At 37.5% G+C, this 19,739-nt stretch overlaps 1 protein-coding gene across 1 annotated transcript in view; it reads right to left on the bottom strand.

Moving 5' to 3' along the window:
* Nucleotides 1-7,125: 7,125 nt before the first annotated feature.
* The window catches only part of LOC124088586 (interferon-induced very large GTPase 1-like), a 29,275-nt gene continuing 16,661 nt past the window's right edge, over nt 7,126-19,739 (bottom strand). The window contains exon 2 of the mRNA XM_046438287.2: nt 7,126-18,432. Within this exon, the coding sequence (XP_046294243.1) occupies nt 11,144-18,430 (7,287 nt within the window). The 5' untranslated portion in view covers nt 18,431-18,432 and the 3' untranslated portion in view covers nt 7,126-11,143. The remainder of the gene's footprint in view (nt 18,433-19,739) is intronic.

The raw sequence follows: 19,739 nt of genomic DNA, 5'->3' as shown, positions 1-19,739 counted from the left end.
TTTACATTAGAGATTAAAATCATTCACATTCAGGTTAGTATGATAAATCCTATCATTTTGGTTTTTTCTTCAAATGATGTTTTCATTATTTTTTCCTTTATTCATCTTAGAGTTTTGAAAGCTTACTGAATTGATACTATTTGATCATTTCTGATCCTCATTGATACTTTACTATTCAATTGAGATTAGTTCTTTCTTGTACTCTTGTGATTGAATTTATCTTGCCTCATCTTCTGTATGTAGGATTACTTTGAGTAGTTTCTGTAATACTGATTCAGTGGTCAATAAATCCTTTATTTTATGCCTATTTTGGAAGGTCTTTATTTCTGCTTTGATTCTGAAGGATGAGTTTGCTGAGTATAGTAATCTAGGCTAGTAGTTGTTTTCTTTCTGGTTTTGAAATATATCGTTCCATGCCCTCCCGTCCTTTAGAGATTCTACTAAGAAATCTGCTATTATTCTTATGGGTCTGCCTTCATTATTGACATGGTATTTCTCACTTGCAGCTTCACTATTCATTCCTCATTCTGTACTTTTGGAAATTTAAATATAATGCACCATAGAGAGGTTCTTCTTTTGTTATGTCTATTTTGAGTTCTAAATCACTCCTATACATGAATGTCCATATCATTCTCAAAATTTTGGAAAATTTTTGCTATTATTTCATAGAACAGTTTTCATAATTTTAGCTTGTACCTCATCTCCCTTCATCTTTACCTATGATTCTCATGTTTTGTTTAATCATGTGTCATAATTTTGTATGTTCTGTTTATGCTTATTTTTTCTTATTTCTGAATGTAACATTTCATCAACCTTTTCTACAAACCCTGCTATTATTTTTTCAGCTTGATCTCGTCTATCATGAGCCTTTCAAGTGGTTTTTATTTGATATATTAAACTTTGCATTTCCAGTACTTCAGTTTTTATTATTATAGAATCCTGCTCTATTAAATTGCTCTTTCACATGCTACCTTGTTTTCCTTAATTCGACTGTTCATTTTGAAGTTATTTGAATTTGTTAACTATTTAAAATCTTATACTTTTGAAGCCCTTTTCCAGCATTACATGCAATTTAGTAACTTTGGAGTTAGTTACTAGTCAGTTATAAAAATTTGGAGGATTACTGATGCCTTTTTTCCCCCATATTTCTTGAGTTTCTATGTTGAGATGTTCATATCTGTTGGGTTGTGTATGCTTTCCACTTTTATATGAGGGTCTTCTTAGGGCACCATCTTCTCTTCATAATGTTCTTTAAACCATTGGTTTGTTGTGCACAGTTGAATTTAGTTCCAAATAGAATTAATAGTGTAGTTTCCCTGAGGCTTCTTTGGCTAAGATGGGTGAGTTTTGACACAGAACTGTGTCAGAGTCTGAGGGTTTCACTTCCTCTGTGGGTCTCCCAAGAGTGGGATCTCTCTGGTAGATTAGGTAGATGTGTTGAAGACAGCAGAGTATATGGGATGCAGTGTTTGAGGTTACTCCTCTATATTTGTCAACAGTGTGCTGTCTGCAGGGTGGTCTGCTGTAGCTGTGGGGGAGATTATGCAGGAGCTAGTCTCCATAACTACCCCCTCCAGCCATACCTACTTGGGGTCAAGTAATTACATAGGGGCTTATTTCCTCTCCTGTTCATTAAGTTGAAGTATCTATCACGGTTTGAATAGGACTGGGTCCTGGGTGGAGTAAGGTGCAATTCCCTGTAGCTGATCAGTGAGGTGCAGTTTTTTTAAGCTGATTTGTGCGTATAATTCAGTGGCAGAGCATATACCCAGTGTATTTGAAGTGTCAGGTTCTATTCCCACATGACATAGGATGAAGAAAACAGCTAGGGAAAAACAATGACAAACAAGGGTCAATTAGATATAGAAATGGAGTAAAACCCACAAATGTCACACCACCACCACTAGGAATGGCAGGGGCAAAGATAATATAGAATGAACTTAAGGGTTAAAAAATGATTACAAAAAAATGAGCACCAGAGAAAAAAGAAAAGGCACACAACATAAACACTAGAAAATACAGAAAGAAGAAAAGAAAGAAAGCAGGTAGAGATAGAAAAGCAAAGCCACAACTTAAGAAAAGAAGAAGGAAAGAAAAACATTTGAGTCTTACAAGGAAAATTGAGTAAAAGAAGAGAAAAATGAGTGTGTGTATATATATGTTTATATATAGAAGTTTTATACAAAACATATATGCCACAGTCTGGCTGGGCACAAATGCCGCAGTCTGGCTGGGCACACAATCACGAGCCACCACACAGCTTGTAGATTCAAACAGCAGCTCTTTATTCCCGAACTCACACCAGCCGTCTACAAACACGTTCTGGGGAAATCCACGTTCTCTGCCCAAATCCACCTCCACTGGGCTTCTATCTCCAAAATATACTGTCTGAATCCCGTGAGAACTCAAGGGGAACTCAGGCAGCAAGATACGCCCTATTCCCAGCAGGAATAATCTTAAACCTTAAACCTGGAACCTAAACCAGGAACGCCCTAATCCGCCTTGGTCCTTGAGCAAGGTCACCTACATTCAATGTCACTGCAACATGGGGTACGCTGGCAAGGAAATTGTCATACCTACTTGGCTAATGGCTCCCAGCATATATATATATATATATATATATATATATATATATATGTATATGTATATATATATGTATATATATACATATATATGTGTGTGTGTGTACACACACACACACTTATGTGTATATATTTGTGTATGTATGTATATACCAAACAACAAAGTGTCTAGTATTGGCTCTGCTGAGGGGTTGAACCCTGCACATAAAGTGGATGTTGGCTCCCTGTAAGGATTGGCATTTCCTTCCTTGTCTTATGCAATCCTTGGAGATAGCAGAGGATGGGGATTATTCACCTCTTTTTCCTAACTTTTGTTTTACTTTCCAGATAACAAACAAGATTGGATTGAAACTGCAGCCAGTTGGAATAGCTCTCATCTGCCCTATTCACCAGTAAGAGCTAGCATGCACTGTGATGTGCAAGGGCAGAAACCTTCTCTGAAATAATTAGTCCAATGTACTTCAAAGACTGGGCTGATGCCCAGCACTGTGGCCAGTCTGGGTCTCTGGTGTCCTTTGGGATGCCTAGTGGGTGAGTGTGGTAACAATCTGCAAAGGGAGGCTCTAGGTCCCACACAATCCACACTTAGGACTCTGGCCTTCCAAGCCCAGGTTCCTGGTGTCATCATGTGTGTGTCTGTTCAGACTCCTGAGCCTCTTCAGCTGGCTGCCTGACCTGAGTCTTAAAGGGGAAGCAGCTTCTTCTGTGTTCACATCACCAACTGATTTCCCACTGGAAAGAGATTTTAGTGAGTTTGTTTCAGTGGTGCTCCCTTCCCTGGGGCCAAGCCAAGCCTCAAGAGATGTATTCACTGAGCAAGCACTTTTGTTTTGCAGAATCAGCAAGCTTAGATCAAGCCATCTGAAGATGTTTTCTCATTAGAGCACCAATAGTATACCAAAAGTGCAGAGAAAGGGTCCAGTGCCAGCCTGCTCTGCAGGTTGCAGATCATCTGGGTTTGGAATGTCCTTCTGCAGTGTTTCAATTTCTGTTCTGGTTCCATCCACTGTGTCTCTCCCTTCCTCTCTGTTACTCCTGACCTAGAGTTGCTGCTGCATCCCCCATGCTGATATGTACTTCCTGCAGGGCACATTTTCTGTTCCACTTTCTAGAGTGCCTGGGCTTCTCCAAGTCTCTGTCCACTGAGCATCTTCTCAGTCACCCACCTTGATGAGGATCTGCTCTCTTTCTGTTTTCATTCCAACTCACAGAGAAGCAGGTGAGTGTTGGCTGCCTTGAATCAATTGTTCCTGTGTTCACAATAAAAATCAACTATCAAACTAAGAAAAATATTTTCTGTTTTACTTTGTTGGATGTTGGTTAGGATAAAATTGGTTTTGATTTGAATGTTTGGTCAATTTAAGAGCATGAAATTTTTAAAATACAGATTTCAAAGAATTTTAGTCTCTAACAAAAGAAATTTAAAAAAGAACATGCAGAATAGAGGAAAAAAAGCAATGCATAGCAGAGCAAAATAGGAGAGGAAAAGGGGAAGTATTGGGGAATAATATTAGCCATTTATATTGCTATGTTGTGCATATATACAAATGTGAAATTATGAATCTCAACATTATGTACCTCTATAATGATCTAATAAAAATATAGAAAAAAATAGAATCTGAGTCATCTGGAACATTATAAACCTCTATTATATACAACCCTTTGGATAGTATTTCTTGAACCCTATGCAGTTGCTGGCTTTATAATAATTACCATTAAGTGTCTTTCATTTTTTTTTGACACTCAATATCAAATTATTTCCCCATTTAAACATCTGCCTGATCCTGTGCTTCCTAATTGTAAACACCTGTGGCATTCTCTAACTGAATTTTCTGCCTTAGTCTCAATTTTGACATGAAAAAAAGTGGCCATCACTTTTTTAAGTAAAGCCTGCTCATCTCCTGTAATTTCTATCTTTATTACCAGCAAAGTCATTGTTCTTTTCATGTGACCATAAGTAAGAGTGCACTATCTGCTGCTTCTTTTTCAACATCATTGTTCTGTCTTCTGGTATATTTCCATGGCTTCTCTGAAATCCTCTTTCTCATTTTAAGTTCCTATGGTCATTTTCAATAAGAAGTTGAATGGTTCATGGGGCTAATGTTTAAAAACTCTTTCTAGTCTAAATCATCATTCATGATATCAGCTTCAAAAACTAATCAAAAAAATCTTCTGAGTTCCTACTATGTGACATCATTGAACTGAATGTTGTACTTGACAGAGATGTTTCTACTTTCATAAAGTTTAACAATCACTGGGAGAGGCATGCAAGCAATGAATCTTTGAATCACCTAATTGATCAATAAGCAAGTGAATAAATACTTATAATGACAACAGATGTTGGTAAGTGACATGAAAGTGGTCATGGATAGCCTTTGTGAGAGGGTAGATAGTAAACTGAGCAGCAAGAAAAATTAAACAAAAATAAGGAGACAGCCAAATCAAGAGCTTTAGGAAGCTCTTGAACTTGAGAATATAGAAGAGGGTCAGTGTGGTTGTAGTTCAAAGAAAGGAAAGAGCTGCAAATAAGGCAGGAGAGGTTACAAAGGGCTACATCATGTTGGGTCTTATTTTTAGAGAAAGGAGTTGGTATTTTATTACAAATATTATAGCAGGCCATTGAAGTGCTCCAGGGAAGGAAACAGAATCTCCTTTATGTTTAAGATTATTCAGCCTGATGTTCGAGTGTGTAGACTAGTGTAGAGGTCAAAATGTGTGGCAGATGAATCAAACCAGTCAATGTTTCAAATCATCTGTGCTCTTTAGTGTGCCTGCCTGAAACACTCAATATTCCTTCTGTGTCTAACATTCATAAGACCATCCATAAAAATTACCTAACTACGACTGTAATTTAAAATTCACCTTTGTTTATGTTGTAAGCATAGTAACTCTAGCCTTCCACTTAAATATTCATGTTTATATTTTAAACTGTTTTAGATTTTCTCTCCTTCTTTACCTTTTTCCCTGCTTTCTCTCCTTCTTTCATTATCCTTTGTTCCTCTTTCTCTTTCTCATTTTTTTTCAACATCTCAATGCTATGGGCACTGTACAAGTGCAAGATCCTTCTCTATGAGTTATGATTAGATAGGGGCAAGAAGCAATGTATGATTGCATAGTATGGTGAATATAGACAGCAATAACATTCAAAGCATTTCAAAAAAATAGAAGAATTATTAAATTTTTCACCATAAATGATAATAGTTCAAGGAAATAAATATGTTTAACCTGATTTAAAAATTGTGCAATAAACACATAATTCAAATATTACATGGTATTCCATTGACATGTATAATTTTTATGTTTTTAAAATGTATCACTTAAAGAATCAATTGAAAAAAGACCCCTCTCTGATTTTAATCCCCATGTCAACTAACAGTGGTCCATACAGTGTAGGTAATAGCAACTTCTACTTTAATGGGCTAATGAAAATCATTAAAGTCTATTGCTTGCGCTTATCATAAAAATTAAACAATATTTTCCAGCTTAAAAATATTAAAAACACCAAAATAATGTTGTCAATTCAATATTGTAAAATTGATATTTCAATATAATTCTCATTACAAATTTCATTTAATTTTGTTCCGGGGTAAGTGATCCCTGCCTATGGTTAAAAAATATAGACAATAGAGAAATATGTTTTAAAGGTAACTTTAATTCTATAATAGTAATCTCATTTTCCTTTCACAATTTATTCTGGTTTTACATATATATGTAAAATATGTATATTATATGTATTTTACATACATATATATACATAGGTATATACTGTTGGGAATTGTGCACAATTGGGAATATACTAAGAAGTCATTTTTTTGCTGTTTCATTGATGTTGTACCTTGAGAAATTTTCTGGAACTTTAATTGTAATAGCCATACAATTTTCATCAGGTAAATATCTCATAACTTATTTAATTTCTTTCATTTGTTTGGTTTTTTAAGTTCATGCCCAGATTTCCCAATTTAAAATAATTCCACAAGGAAATATATTGCTATGAAAATCCTATCTCTATGTCTTTGATTTTTCTCAGAAATGCAAAAGAGTGATAGCAGTGGGACATATGTTCATATCACCTTGGCAATGGGGTCGCAGATGGCCCTCCCACTCTCCAGTGACATGGGTTGCAGTGCCTTGGAAAGACTGAACACTCTGCATGATTGATTATTATGTTTTCTCTTTTCTTTTAAAAAAAGATGGAGAATAAAGTACACATTTTCTACAGTGTCCTGAAAAAATGGCATACAAAGTCCATAACCTTCCTTCTATGATCCCAACTTATGCATTGTGCCTTTTGTTCTTCCTAATTTGGTCTTCAACCATATTATTGTTGATATCTAAAATGAAAAACATTCAGGTGCATGGTAGGTGCTCTAGTCCCAGGGACTTAGTACCACATAGTAGCCTTGAAATTAAACATCTCATTCTCAAATCGAAGCTTTCTTTCTACCCAAGTCACTTTTCTTTCCTTTTTTCTTGTAATGTCTTGGTATGTCATATCAATTTTCAAAACAACTTATCAAATTCAACACACACACAAGATACCTGCTGTGATTTTGATCAGATTTTTATTACTACATATCAGTTTTAGGAATTGTTATTTCCATGATAATATGTGAAAATGGTTTGGTTCTCCATTGATTTCTATCCTAACATTTTTTTCAATGATATTTATAATTATTTACAAAATATTTTATAAATTTCTTAATTGAAATATCCAATGATTAGAAATAAATGGTCAAAATTATATTATTCCAACAGAAAAATATTTGAAATTTATAGATAAATTAATGCATTAAAAAGCTAAGCAATAACTTTGACAAAAATAACAGTATACAAAGAAATTACATTGATATTGAACAGGAAAACTTAGAAATTTAATTTTGAATGGCATTAAAAATATAACTTCCCTAGTATCTTCACTTGGATTCTACCAAAAGTAGAGCCCAAAACATAAATTTATTCTTTTCTTGGTTTATTTTGTGGCACGATATTTTTATGATGTGACATTCCTGACCTTGGCCACTCTTCAAATTATTTTTGTTTTCCAAGTTTTTATTGGTGCATTGTGATTTTACATAATAGTGGGATTTCTTGCACATTCATACATGCACACAATGTAACAGTAGAATTTGGCCTATATCATTCCCCAATATTTCTCCTCTCCCTCCTTGCTTTCCTTCCCCTGAACCCTTTCCTTTACTCTATTGATCTTTCTTTAATTTTCATGAGACTCACTTCACACTTTCTTTTCCTTTTTCCTCTCTAATTTCTACATCTGACCTTTACCCATCTGAGTTTGACTTATTTCACTTAACACAATGTTCTCAAGTTCCATTCATTTTCCTACAAATGACATAATTTCATATTTATTTTTGGCTGAATAAAGTTCTATTGTGTACGTATACCACATTTTCTTATAAACTCATCTAATGATGGACAGTGAGTCTGGTTCTGAAATGCCAGATTCATGGGACCCCAATATTACTCTAGGAGCCAGATCTGATGCAATCACACAAGAGTCTTTATTGCAAGCTGGAGCCTGGACTCACAACTGTTTCCAACGTAGAGAGAGGTCCTGAGGAGTGAGTCCTGACCCTTGGTATTTCAGGTTATCTTCCCTGTCTCTGATTGGTTGTTGCTATGGTCCAAAATTAGGCCTCAGGCATTCTTTTGGTCTTTATGGACAAATGACTCAGCAAGGTAGCTATGTGCCTAGGAACAGTTTTCCAAGGATAAGGGTCAACCCCCACCTTTGGACCAACCCTGCTTTGAGATACTGGCTGGTTTTTCCAAAAGGGAGTCACATCAGTTTCTCAGTTCCATAGTTTAGTTATTGTGAAATGTGCTACTACAATCAGGAGTATACTTGTGTCACTATAATTTGCTGACTATTATTCTTTAGGATAAATACCGAGGAGTGGTAAGCTGGTCATATGGTGGTTCCATGCCTAGTCTTTTGAGGAATCGCCATACTGATTTCCATAGTTGTTGTACTGATTTACAAATCCACCAATAGTGTAATAGTTTCCCTTTTTCTCCACATACTCTTCAGCATGTATTATTGTTTGTATTCTTTTTTTTTTGTATTCTTGATGACTGCCATTCTAACTGGAGTGATATGAAATCAGTGTAACAGTGGTCCACTTTATGCTTTGAACTTTATGCTTTGAATAAGCCCTTGCTTTCTCTGTCACTGCAACTTATTTTTAAAATGGACATGTTTCTCTTCCTCTCTCCCTGCTCCTCCCTATCTCAGGGGGAATAGGATTACCTTTCTTTCCCATTTTAGACAGACTTATCTGTCCTTGAGTACACACCCATCATAGGAATTAATTAATCCATATTTAGGGGATGATACCAGAAAATATCAGTAATGACTATCTCCCAAATTAACAAGTGAATTACAACTCTAACAGAGAGCACAACACTTGAAATATAGCCTTTGAATTCCCTCTTTAAAAGAAATTCATTTGGAAAAGTAAAAGACCCAGTATAGCCAAAGTAAGAAAAGTGAAGCAGGAAGCATCAGAATACCAGACCTTAAACTATAATACACAGCAATAGTAACAAAAATGGCATAATATTGGCACAAAATAGTCACATAGACCAATGGTACAAAATAGAAGACACAGAGAAAAACTCATATAAATATGGTTATCTCATACTAGACAAAGGTGCCAAAAACATACATTGAAAAAAAAGATAGCCTCTTTAACACCTGGTGCTAGAAAAACTGGAAATCCATATGTAGCAAAATGAAATTAAACCTCTATCTCTGCACAAAAATCAACTCAAAGTGGATCAAATACTTAGGCACTAGAACAGAGACCCTGTGCCTAATAGAAGAAAAAGTAGGCCCAAATATCCAGGATATATAAAGAATTCAAAAAACTTGACACTCCCAAATCCCAAATAACCCAATCAATAAATGGGCTAAGGAACTGAACAGACACTTCACAGAAGAAGAAATACAGTCAACAAACATGAAAAAAATGTTCATAATCTCTAGCAATTAGAGAAATGAAAGTCAAAACTACTCTAAGATTTCATCTCACTTCAGTCAGAATGGCAATTATCAAGAATGCAAGCCTAATAAGTGTTGGCAACGATGTAGGGGGAAAAGGTATAATTATACATTGCTGGTGGGTTGGTAACTTGGTTGGAAAGCAGTATGGAGATGCCTTAGAAAACTTGGAATGGACCCACCATTTGACTTAGCGATTCCACTCTTTGCTTTATACCTAAAAGACTTAAAATCAGCATACTACAAATCAGCATACTACAGTGAAACCTCCACATATTTATCACAGCTCAATTCACAATAGTTAAACTATGGAACCAAACTAGATGCTCTTCAACAAATAAATGGATAAAGAAAATGTGGTAGGTATACACAATGGAATATTACTCAGCCTTAAAGAAAAATGAAATCATGGCATTTGCAGGTGAATGGATGGAACTAGAGAACATCCTGCTAAGTGAAATAAGCCAGTCCCCCCAAAACCAAAGGCCAACTGTTTTCTCTGATAAGCAGATGCTGATTCATAGTGGGGGTGTGGTAGGGAAGAATGAAGGAACTTTGGATTGTGCAGTGGGGAGTGAGGGAAGGGGTGGGGCTGTGGGGATGAGAAGGACAGTAGAATGTGACAGACATTATTACCCTATATACACATATGATTACACTACTGGTGTGACTCTGCACCATGTATAGCCAGAGGAATGAGAAGTTTTGCTCCATTTCTATACAATGTGTCAACATGCACTCTACTGTCATGTATAACCAATTAGAACAAATTAAAAAATAAATAGAAGGGAGACCAGTAAGTAGACAAAAGGGATCATGGAGAGGGAGGGGAGGGAAAGGGGAAATACTGGGGAATAAAATTGTTCAAATTATACTGTTTTATTGTGTGCACATATGAACATATTGTAATGAATCCCACTGTTATGTATAATTATAATGTGCCAATACAAAGGGAAAAACATTAGATTGTATAGCTTTAATTGGGTGAATTGTATGATATGTGAATTCTATCTTAATAAAGCTATTTTTAAAAGATTTAAAAAAAAAGAGTTAGTAAATTTTCTTCATAAATTGAAACAGTGAAAAATATTCACTCAAGGAGTTAAAGTCCATTAGTAGTTTCCAGTCAAGACCTGTATATTTGTTCAACTGCCATGCAGTTACTCTATAGGAATTTGTAGAATCATGCAATGGCTTTTAATTTCTTGTGTAATGATGAGTTTCTTTGAGATAGATTTTTTAAAAATTCAGAATAATATTTCAAAGCATGACATAGGTATTTTAAGTACATTTTATTTTATTTTGTCATATGATCCTATTTTAGTAAATTTTTTTTCTCATCCAGATGGAATTGAGGCAGAGAAAAATAAAGTCATTTTATAGACACTCAAACTCCCCAAATGTTAAGCATCCATTTTTACATACTTTATTCACAAAGTTGACTATTCAAAGTTCTAGTTATAAGGAGGATGTGTTTTAAGATTGGTTATGTACTCTGATTTTTGTTCAGATGCTAATATTCTTATGTGTTCATTGGGGATTATTGCTTTTTCAACTCATCAAGCACATACTGCTTTGTGATTTTTGCCCATTCATCAGGGATTTGACCTCTATTTGCAAATTTTAGCTGATATTTTTCTTCCAGCTTTGTTCTGAAGTGACAGACAAACCATTTCCAGTATGGCTGGGTGGATGAATCTGGGGTGATGTTCCATGTGGCAAAATTCCTTCCAGCCTTCCGATAGTTCTTATAAGGAATATTACAATCATCTGTCAAAGCAAACAAACGATCACTTGCAACTAAACTAGAACAGCAATCAATGACAAAGTGGTCTGTTCTATACCAGTTAGATCCATTGACAGCCCGAGGACGATGGAATGGAACACTGTGGTCTCCATCATGTTTAGGAATTGTGTTTGTACATATTACTTTACAGAAGGGACACTGTTTCCAGCAGCCACAGAGATGTTTAGAGAGGATTTTCCCAATTTCAGGAAACATTTCATCTATATTCCTACTTGAAAAATTTTGTTCTACTTTTTTCATTGTAGGATCCAAAGCTGTACTCATGGCTTCTTTGAGAAACTCCATATCTTTTATCTCCTGGTGTTCAATGCTTATCAAGTCTCTTCGTGGGAAGATCAACTTGTTCCCCAGGTAGTCACAGAACAAATCCAGCCACTCAGATGCAGTGCTGCTTGTATCTTTAGCTACTGCTGTGGATTCATGAGTAGCAGAGAGAATGGCATTCTTGATGTCATCTAAACAGATTTTGAAAAAAGTTTTTATTTTTTCACCACCTTTGCCTGAACAGTACATTTTAATATGCTTTTCAGTGTAAGTCCTAAAGAATGATTCTGGATCATGCATGTACTGCCAATAATTGTCAAAATTTTCTTCTTCTGCTAGAGAGATTAGAATGTGTTTCTCCAGGTTAGCCCTGTTTCCATTGAATGCAGGGCAGGTAACTCTCATGTCCCCAGTTATTTTAATGATCATTTTTTCCCATATGGTGTCAGAGACAGCAGGAGTGAGCTTGTGCCACAGAAAATCAACAAAAGACGTGATAGAGGTTGCACCTTGGCAGGATATCTTGAAACTCATGAAAAAATCATTTTTCTTGCTTTCTAGATAGTTTACAGGATCATTTACTGTCTTAAATGCCCTATGCATTTCCTTAAAATGTTTTGACGCTCTACGAAATAAACACCAACATAATTTGATTTTGTATTCACTGGTAAATATATATCTGTCTTTAGTGAGTACAGAATTCAATTCATTTTCTATTACTCTCAGGATTTTATGGAAGTCACTTTGATCATAATCACGTTGTTGACTCCAAATGCTGTTAATCGTTTCATCAAATCTTGAAAAAACATGTTCAGTAGTCATATTAATGGACACTTTATCACAGGCCTCTAAGTTCTTTGAGAAAGCACAATATTCTTTATACATCTTGACATGTTTTCCAAAATCTGTATGAAAATCTTCTTCAGTATTTCTCTTTAGTTTTTCCACTATGTTTTTCTCCTTTTTGAAATAATCCAAAAGGATGTTTTCAGCATCCACATCAATGTTAGGCTCCATGGCTTGAGGGACATTTGAGGACACTTCACAGACCCATTTTCCCCAAAGTTGGTTGAATTTCTCAAGTAAATCTTCTTCACTCAATTCTTTACCTTTTACACTTAAAGCCAATTTTTGGCTCCTCTCAAATAATTCATTTTGATATACCTTCTTTTTCTGTTCCAACCGTTCTTGACTTTCTTTGAGACTGATCAGTTCATTGGCTTTTCTTTTAGTGTCCGAAATAAGTGAGTCTTTAAGGACTAGTAGCTTATTTTCAAAATGGGCTTTCCACTGGATGAGTATATAACTCTCTGTGTCTTCAGTAAAATATTTTTCAAATTCTTGCTTGATGGTTTCATATATCTTTACAACTGAATCCTCAATCATGCTTGCTGTAAGTGTCAGAATTTTTCTATTCTGAATCTGATTGTGAAGCTGGTTCTGCAAGTCCAACATATGACTCCTGAGTTCCCAGGTCCAGTGGTTATACATGGTTTCCAGTTTGCTCATGGCCATGACCTCCTGGGTGTTCCTGAAACTGAAAATGAAGTTCTCACTTACCAGGGCTCTCCACAAATCTTGGACTCTGAATTTTACGTCTAATATTTTCATGATACTTCCTCTGGATTCCTGTTTGGCAGTCAAAAGGATTCTACTTTTCAGTTCCTGGACATTGTGGCTATAGCGAGGATTGGGAGGGGCCATGGGGGGATTGCCATCCCAAAGGTGAGCAAAGTAGTACACGTGAGTATTGACATCAAACTTGATGACGTCACTGAAGCAGGTTACATCTGAGCATTCTTCTTGTTTAGCAGCCAGTGCTGCCATTTCATCTAGCCTCTGCTCTAACCGCCTTCGTCCTTCTGTAGTTCGGTCTTTAGCTGTCATTTCTCCTACATTCTGATGCACAAATATGCAAGTTGGGGAGATTTTCACTTGTTTCATCCTCAGAAAGGCTTGGACAGCTATCTGTAGGATATCTTGCATTTCTGATGGATTCTCCCCAAATATATTGATCAGAGTCAAGTTTGCAAGCCCAATGACAAAGGTGGCTAACTCATTGTCCCAATTCTGGGACTTGTTGCTGAGTTCTGGGGCCCGAAGTCCTTCTGTGTCTACAACCAGCAAAAAATCAAAGCCAAGTTCCTCTCTGGATGACTCATCCACCTTTAGGAGCTGCATGTAGGCCCCCTTGGTACACCTGCCTGCACTTACAGTGAACTGCAGCCCAAAAAGAGCATTCATCAGAGTGGACTTTCCAGAGCTCTGCAGGCCAAGGACAGAGAGAACAAAGAGACGTTTGTCTCCAAGTTTCTCAGAGAGCTTGTCAAGAATAGCTGCCACCCACTTTAGGGGCACATAGGAAGCATCTCCATCCATCAGCTCTATGGGGACACCAGATATCATCAGGTCTGCAGCAATTTGGGGAAGGGAGAGAAAAATTGTCTCTCTTTTGGCAGAAGTTTCTTCCAGAGCTTCATAGATCTGGCCAACTTCTCTGAGAAATTGCTCAATCCCCAAGGTACAGTCAGTAATCTCAGTAGATATGGCTTCTATTTTATTTTGCCAGAGTTTTAAGTTGCTGGTTTGGGATTTTTGCTTTTCTGTTTGTTCATTTGACCACAAATGAATTAGTTTTTCATGCAAGTTTTCCAAATGCTCTGCAGTCAGGCTATCCAAAAACACACTCATCCATTGCAAGAAGTAGAATATAGTGTGAGTTTCTGAATATTCATGGAGAATTTGAAGGACAAATCCCATTATATCTTTAAGAGGAAAGGCTCTTGTCAACTGCTGATGTCGTATTATTTGTTTATCTGTCTCAACATCACTCTTGTGTTGTTCAATGCTTCTATTCCCCTTTTCTCTCAAATGATATAGTTCTTTGTCCTTCTTACACCAAAGATGCCATAGTTGTCCCTGAAGGGGTAGAAAATTTTCCTTCATCTGAGACAACTCTGTTTCTTTTAGGAGGTCCATGATGGTCTCAGCCTTTTGTTTGGCTTCCTTGCAATTTTTCTGGTCTTCATCAATAAGAAATCCTTGCTGGCGAGCAATTGGAGAGCAGTGCTCCATGCTGAGAGCAGTGTCACAGAGCTGTAGCAAACGTCTGATGGTAGTTATGAGCTCCTCTGTCAATTCTGCCTCATTTCTATTCCTCAGGCCAATTTTCACTCTTTTACCACCATTATTGGCTTTGGATTTTTCTTTGTCATCAAGTAAGCAGATCAGAGGTCTTGATGATTGCCACAGGTCACAGACTATTTTTTTGTTTTCTTTAGTTTCATCAGAAGCAGACATGAGAACCACAATGAGAGAAGAGACGTCCTGCAGGAAGGTGAGTTGCCTCTTATGTTCCTTTGCATCTCCATGAAGGTTCATGAAGGTCACACAGTTGTCAAACCTGTCCTCTTCCCCTCCAGGGCAGAACCAGCAGATTTCCACCACACCCCCCATCAAGAGGCAATTCTTGCTGCTTTCTCTGCAGTGTCGGTGGAAAAACACATCATGTTTATGTTCACTGAGAAGACAGTTCATGATCTGAGATTTGGAAGCAGACAGGCCACTGCCTACTCTAATGAAAGACACAATGGGAGTGGAGACACGACACATATGAAGATTCTTGTGACTGTTCTTCCCTTGTGGTGATTTCTTTCCTTCCTGCCAACTTCTCCTAATTTGTCTGAGAGACCAGAGAGAGAATTCAATTTGAGACGTACAGGGATTTGGCACCAGGAGAGGCAGGGCAAATTGACAGATGGATAATTTGGTCAAAATATATTGTCTGGCAAAATCATCTGCACAGTGAAAAATGGCCATCTGAATATCCATGGGGTGAATATGGGGCCTGGACTCTGTTCTCAAAGGATTAGTAAGACTATCACCATCTTCAAAAAAGTCTTCATAAGGATCAATAGCCTCATTTTCCTGTTTGGAGGCACTTAAAGAGACCTGATGTTCTATGTTTTCATCATCTTTGAAGACCTGGTACCTCAGTCCATAATCCAGCATCAGTAGCTTCTGAAGGAAATAGAAGGGAAATTCCTGTTCAGATTTGGGCTGGGTGTTGCACACAGAAGCCTTATAGATCAAATGGAAGTCAGCTCTACTCAACCTTTTTGGGTAGTAATGTTCTAGGCCAAGACGCTGGAGTAAATCTAGAAAGGCTCTGTTTTCTATTATTTCACTTGTGTTAATTGCATTAATATCTGATTCACAGGGCTGTTTTTTTTCATGGAGAAGATTTTGTAGCTGTCTTTTGACCTCATCCATTTTCAAAGAAGAGATGGTGGCTCCATAATCCCCATCAATGAGCAACCTCAAGTCTCTTTCTAGGTTTTCCCAATCATGATCTGCCCCAAGTTTAGAGAGGACATGTACAACTTCTTTAGAAATAAATTGACCCATATGTTTTCTCATAAACTCCATGCGTTGTATCTTCTCTTCTGGAGAAACAGCTACTACTCCAGCTTTGGCTGTCAGACCTGTGAGCACTAAGAATGCATGAGCTCTGTAGGTGGAAATATTTTTAAGCTCCTGGTATTTATTGAAGGCAGTTTGCATTTCATCCAGTAGGAAGTTTAGCTCATCATGGCCCAGGAGATACCAAAAAATATTGCTTACCACCTGATATCCTGCACCAGCTGCAATGGAAAGTATCAAGAGGTATGTGTCTGTCTGCTCTGTTGCTTGGAGGTGATTCAGGAAGCTGCTGAGAGCTAAGCTGACCTTATAGGTGAACTTTCTTTGAGCTTCTTTCTCTGTTTCTTGGTTTTCACACTTGACATTCACTTCAAAGAGTTCATTCTGGGTTTCCTTTAAGATTTCAATAAACTGAGAAAATTGGGAGATGTTGAGCTGCTCTTGCTCTGACTCTGACTTACAGTAGATCCATTGCATGATGGAGCGAGCCTGAGGAAAGTTTGTCACTTTGTAGACGTGGGGATCCAGAAGAGTGCGCAACTGTGATTTAATGAAAGTAATTTTATGTCTGGAAGAATTTTTGCTAAAATTTACAGTGTTTACTAGAAAATTCTGTAGGTCCCAGTCTGTGAGACATTGGTTAATCCAAGTGTCATAATCATTTATTTTTTGACTCAGTGTTTGCATGAATGCTATCAGTTTTTGAAGCTGCACTTCAGGATCAGTTACCTCCCAGGATTTTACCTCCTCTAGGAAAACTCTTGCCTCCTTCACAGCACTCAACAATCCACTTCCCTCCTGGATCTGTGCACTGAGGCCAGTCAGAGCAGTGTAGTTGTCTTTCAGGCAGTTAGCTATCTTAAGGGGATCTTTAAAGTCACTTCTGTGACTAGAGAGGATGATGTCCCAAACGGGCACCAGCTGAAGTCCCCGGTCAATGACACACCAGGTTTGATTGCTGGAACTAAGGCCAGCTTTCCACTGGACAAGGCTATCTGCTTCTGTTGGGCCACCTATCTGGGCTACAGATAGTTGGATTTTGGTTTGAAGATTTTGTAAAATTTGGCTTTGGGAAACTGTTTTGCAATGTGAGTCTGACACACTTATATCCCCAGCAACTTTTATTGGATAGCCACTGTAGCTTCCCCTTATGTAAATATCCAGGACCTCTGCTGCCTGCTGCTTCACATCAGCCAGCTGGTCACTTTGGAATCCCTCTGAAATTGCCTTCCATCCATAGATTCCTCCCAGGTGCATAGGACCTTGGTTTACATGAGAGCCAAACCTGTGGAAGAAAATTTCAGTCCTCTGCTTCAGTAAGGAGACGTTATCTGTGTCTGCCCTCTGATCCAAGACTACTTCCATGTATTTCAATTCCTGAAGGGCAGGCTTGGATAGCTGAAGCTCATTCATGTGAAAGTAGCAAGAGGCCAGCGGGACATAGCAGAACTTGGTTGAGCAGAAATATGTACACTCAGAACTTGCTTGTTGTGTTTCCTTGGATTCTGAATGCTTGATTTTATTCATTCCAGTCTCTATTGGAATTCCCCAGCCTCCACCATAGGCAGAGGCACTTACACTGAAGCCCATCTTTTCTATTGTCTGGGTGAACATGGATTCTTCTTGAAAAGATGTAAATTGTTTTGTTTCCATTCTTGTGCTTTGCTGAGGGCCAAAGAGGGAGAAATCACTGGGGACACTGATTAGCTCCTCCCTCTTCTGTATCAGGTCCATTTGGTTGCATGTTTGGTAAACCCCTTGCAGAGCTAGCCCTCCAGATGCCCATCTTATTAGATCTCTATCCAGGAGGTTTTGCCTGTGAGACAATGTCTTCTCCTTGGGACTGAGTTGTCTCTGCATGATTTCCATGACTTCCCTGAGGGGCTTTTCAGGCACTGGCCAGTACTCTTCAGGGATCTCCATGGCTTGCCTCAGCTCTGCTTCTTTTTTCCTCACTGCCTCTTCCTGTCTCTGCCTCCCTTCTAATAAGAAGTTTCCCAGCTCCTGCAGCAAATGTTCTACCTGCTTCTGCTTTTTTATTATCATCCCCACTGGTGACTCCTGAAACTCTGGAAGACTATTTGAATGTGACAGGGCAACCAGCTTCTCCAGGGCCCTTTTCTCCCATGGATGTTGTACCTGGGATTTCAGTTTCTGGAGGTCTTTTTCTGTTAAGTATTCTATGACTTGAGGACAGGTCAAGCCCAGACCTTGCTGCAGCTTGGGCAACCAGTACTCAATATCCAGTCCTACTTGCCTCAGCATCTCTTGGAGATCTTGCCTCCTTTTGCCTTTGAGCAGAGGCTCATCAGAAGTGTGTTCTGTTGTGTCCATACCTGTGTGTAAAACACACATCCAGTTAGATTTAATGGTATTGTAACTTTAGGAAATGTTTGCCACGTGATCAAAAGAATGACTGTCTTAGTGTGACTTTCTCTTCCCTGCTTTACTTATACTAAAATATATTTTTCATCAAAACCTTTTTGTGTTTCTGCTTGGTATCATTGTGGGTGTTGTCACATAGATTGCTTTTTTATTTGCCATGGTAAATTACAACTTAATAGCCTGATTTGGGCACTTACTACACAAGCTCAATTGCATGAAAAGTATGAGGCTTAGGAATGAAGGTTGAGAATATCTATGAGTTTCTAAGCTCAGTGATCATTGTTAAAACTAGAGCAATATCACCATTTGGATTTTTTTTTTGTCTATATTTTTTTCTTTTGAATTGTTTCATTCCTATCTCTCTGTTACTTCTTCCTAGGTTATTTAATACTCATTTGGTCTTTTAAAATGAACTTCTAACCTGATTTATGCTTGGTAACTCATTTCTTACATTTCATCCATACCTAGTTAATATCATGTTTCCATTACATGAAGAATTATCTATATATGGATGTCATCCAAGTGCATGTATATAGATCCCCATATTCTCCTTAATCCAGGGTTCCTTTCATGTTTTGCACCATTTCATCTTCAGTGAATACCCTTAGATGAAAGATAAGATGTGGTATCATTTATTCCAATTTTATATATTATTCAAGTTTTTCTTCCTCCTATAATTCCTGTCCCATTCAACGGCACTAGCATACTTGCTCAATGTCTATCTTATACACCTATGTTCCTACAAATATATTACACCATGTCTGTTTTTTTAGAGAGAGAGAGAGAGAGAGAGAGAGAGAGAGAGAATTTTTTAATTTTTTTTTTTAGTTTTCGGCAGACACAACATCTTTGTATGTGGTGCTGAGGATCGAACCCGGGCCGCACACATGCTAGGCGAGCGTGCTACCGCTTGAGCCACACCCCAGCCCAGACACCATGTCTTTTTATTTTACCCTTTTTTAAAAATATAGATGTATTGTTTATTTTTATAATAAGTATAATTCTGCATATCACAAAATTCACCAATTAACAGTGTACAATCCAAAATTTTGTCATATATTAACAATCACTGGCACTATATAATTCCAGAACATTTGCATCACCCCCAAATCAAACCCCTTACTCATTAGCAGTCACTCCCCATTCTTCCCTCCTCACCTCAGCCTTTGGAAATCCTTAATCTATTCTCTGTCTCTATGAATTTTCCTCTTTTGGACATTTCATATAAATGGATTGATACAATACTTGGTCTTTTGTG

This window comes from Marmota monax, unplaced genomic scaffold (genome assembly GCF_021218885.2).
Source record: "Marmota monax isolate L192 unplaced genomic scaffold, Marmota_monax_Labrador192_F-V1.1 WCK01_AAM20220418_F8-fsc00061, whole genome shotgun sequence".
Taxonomy (NCBI): Eukaryota; Metazoa; Chordata; class Mammalia; order Rodentia; family Sciuridae; genus Marmota; species Marmota monax.
The sequence above is the reverse complement of the archived record's forward strand: the minus strand, read 5'-3'. Positions and strand labels throughout refer to the sequence as shown.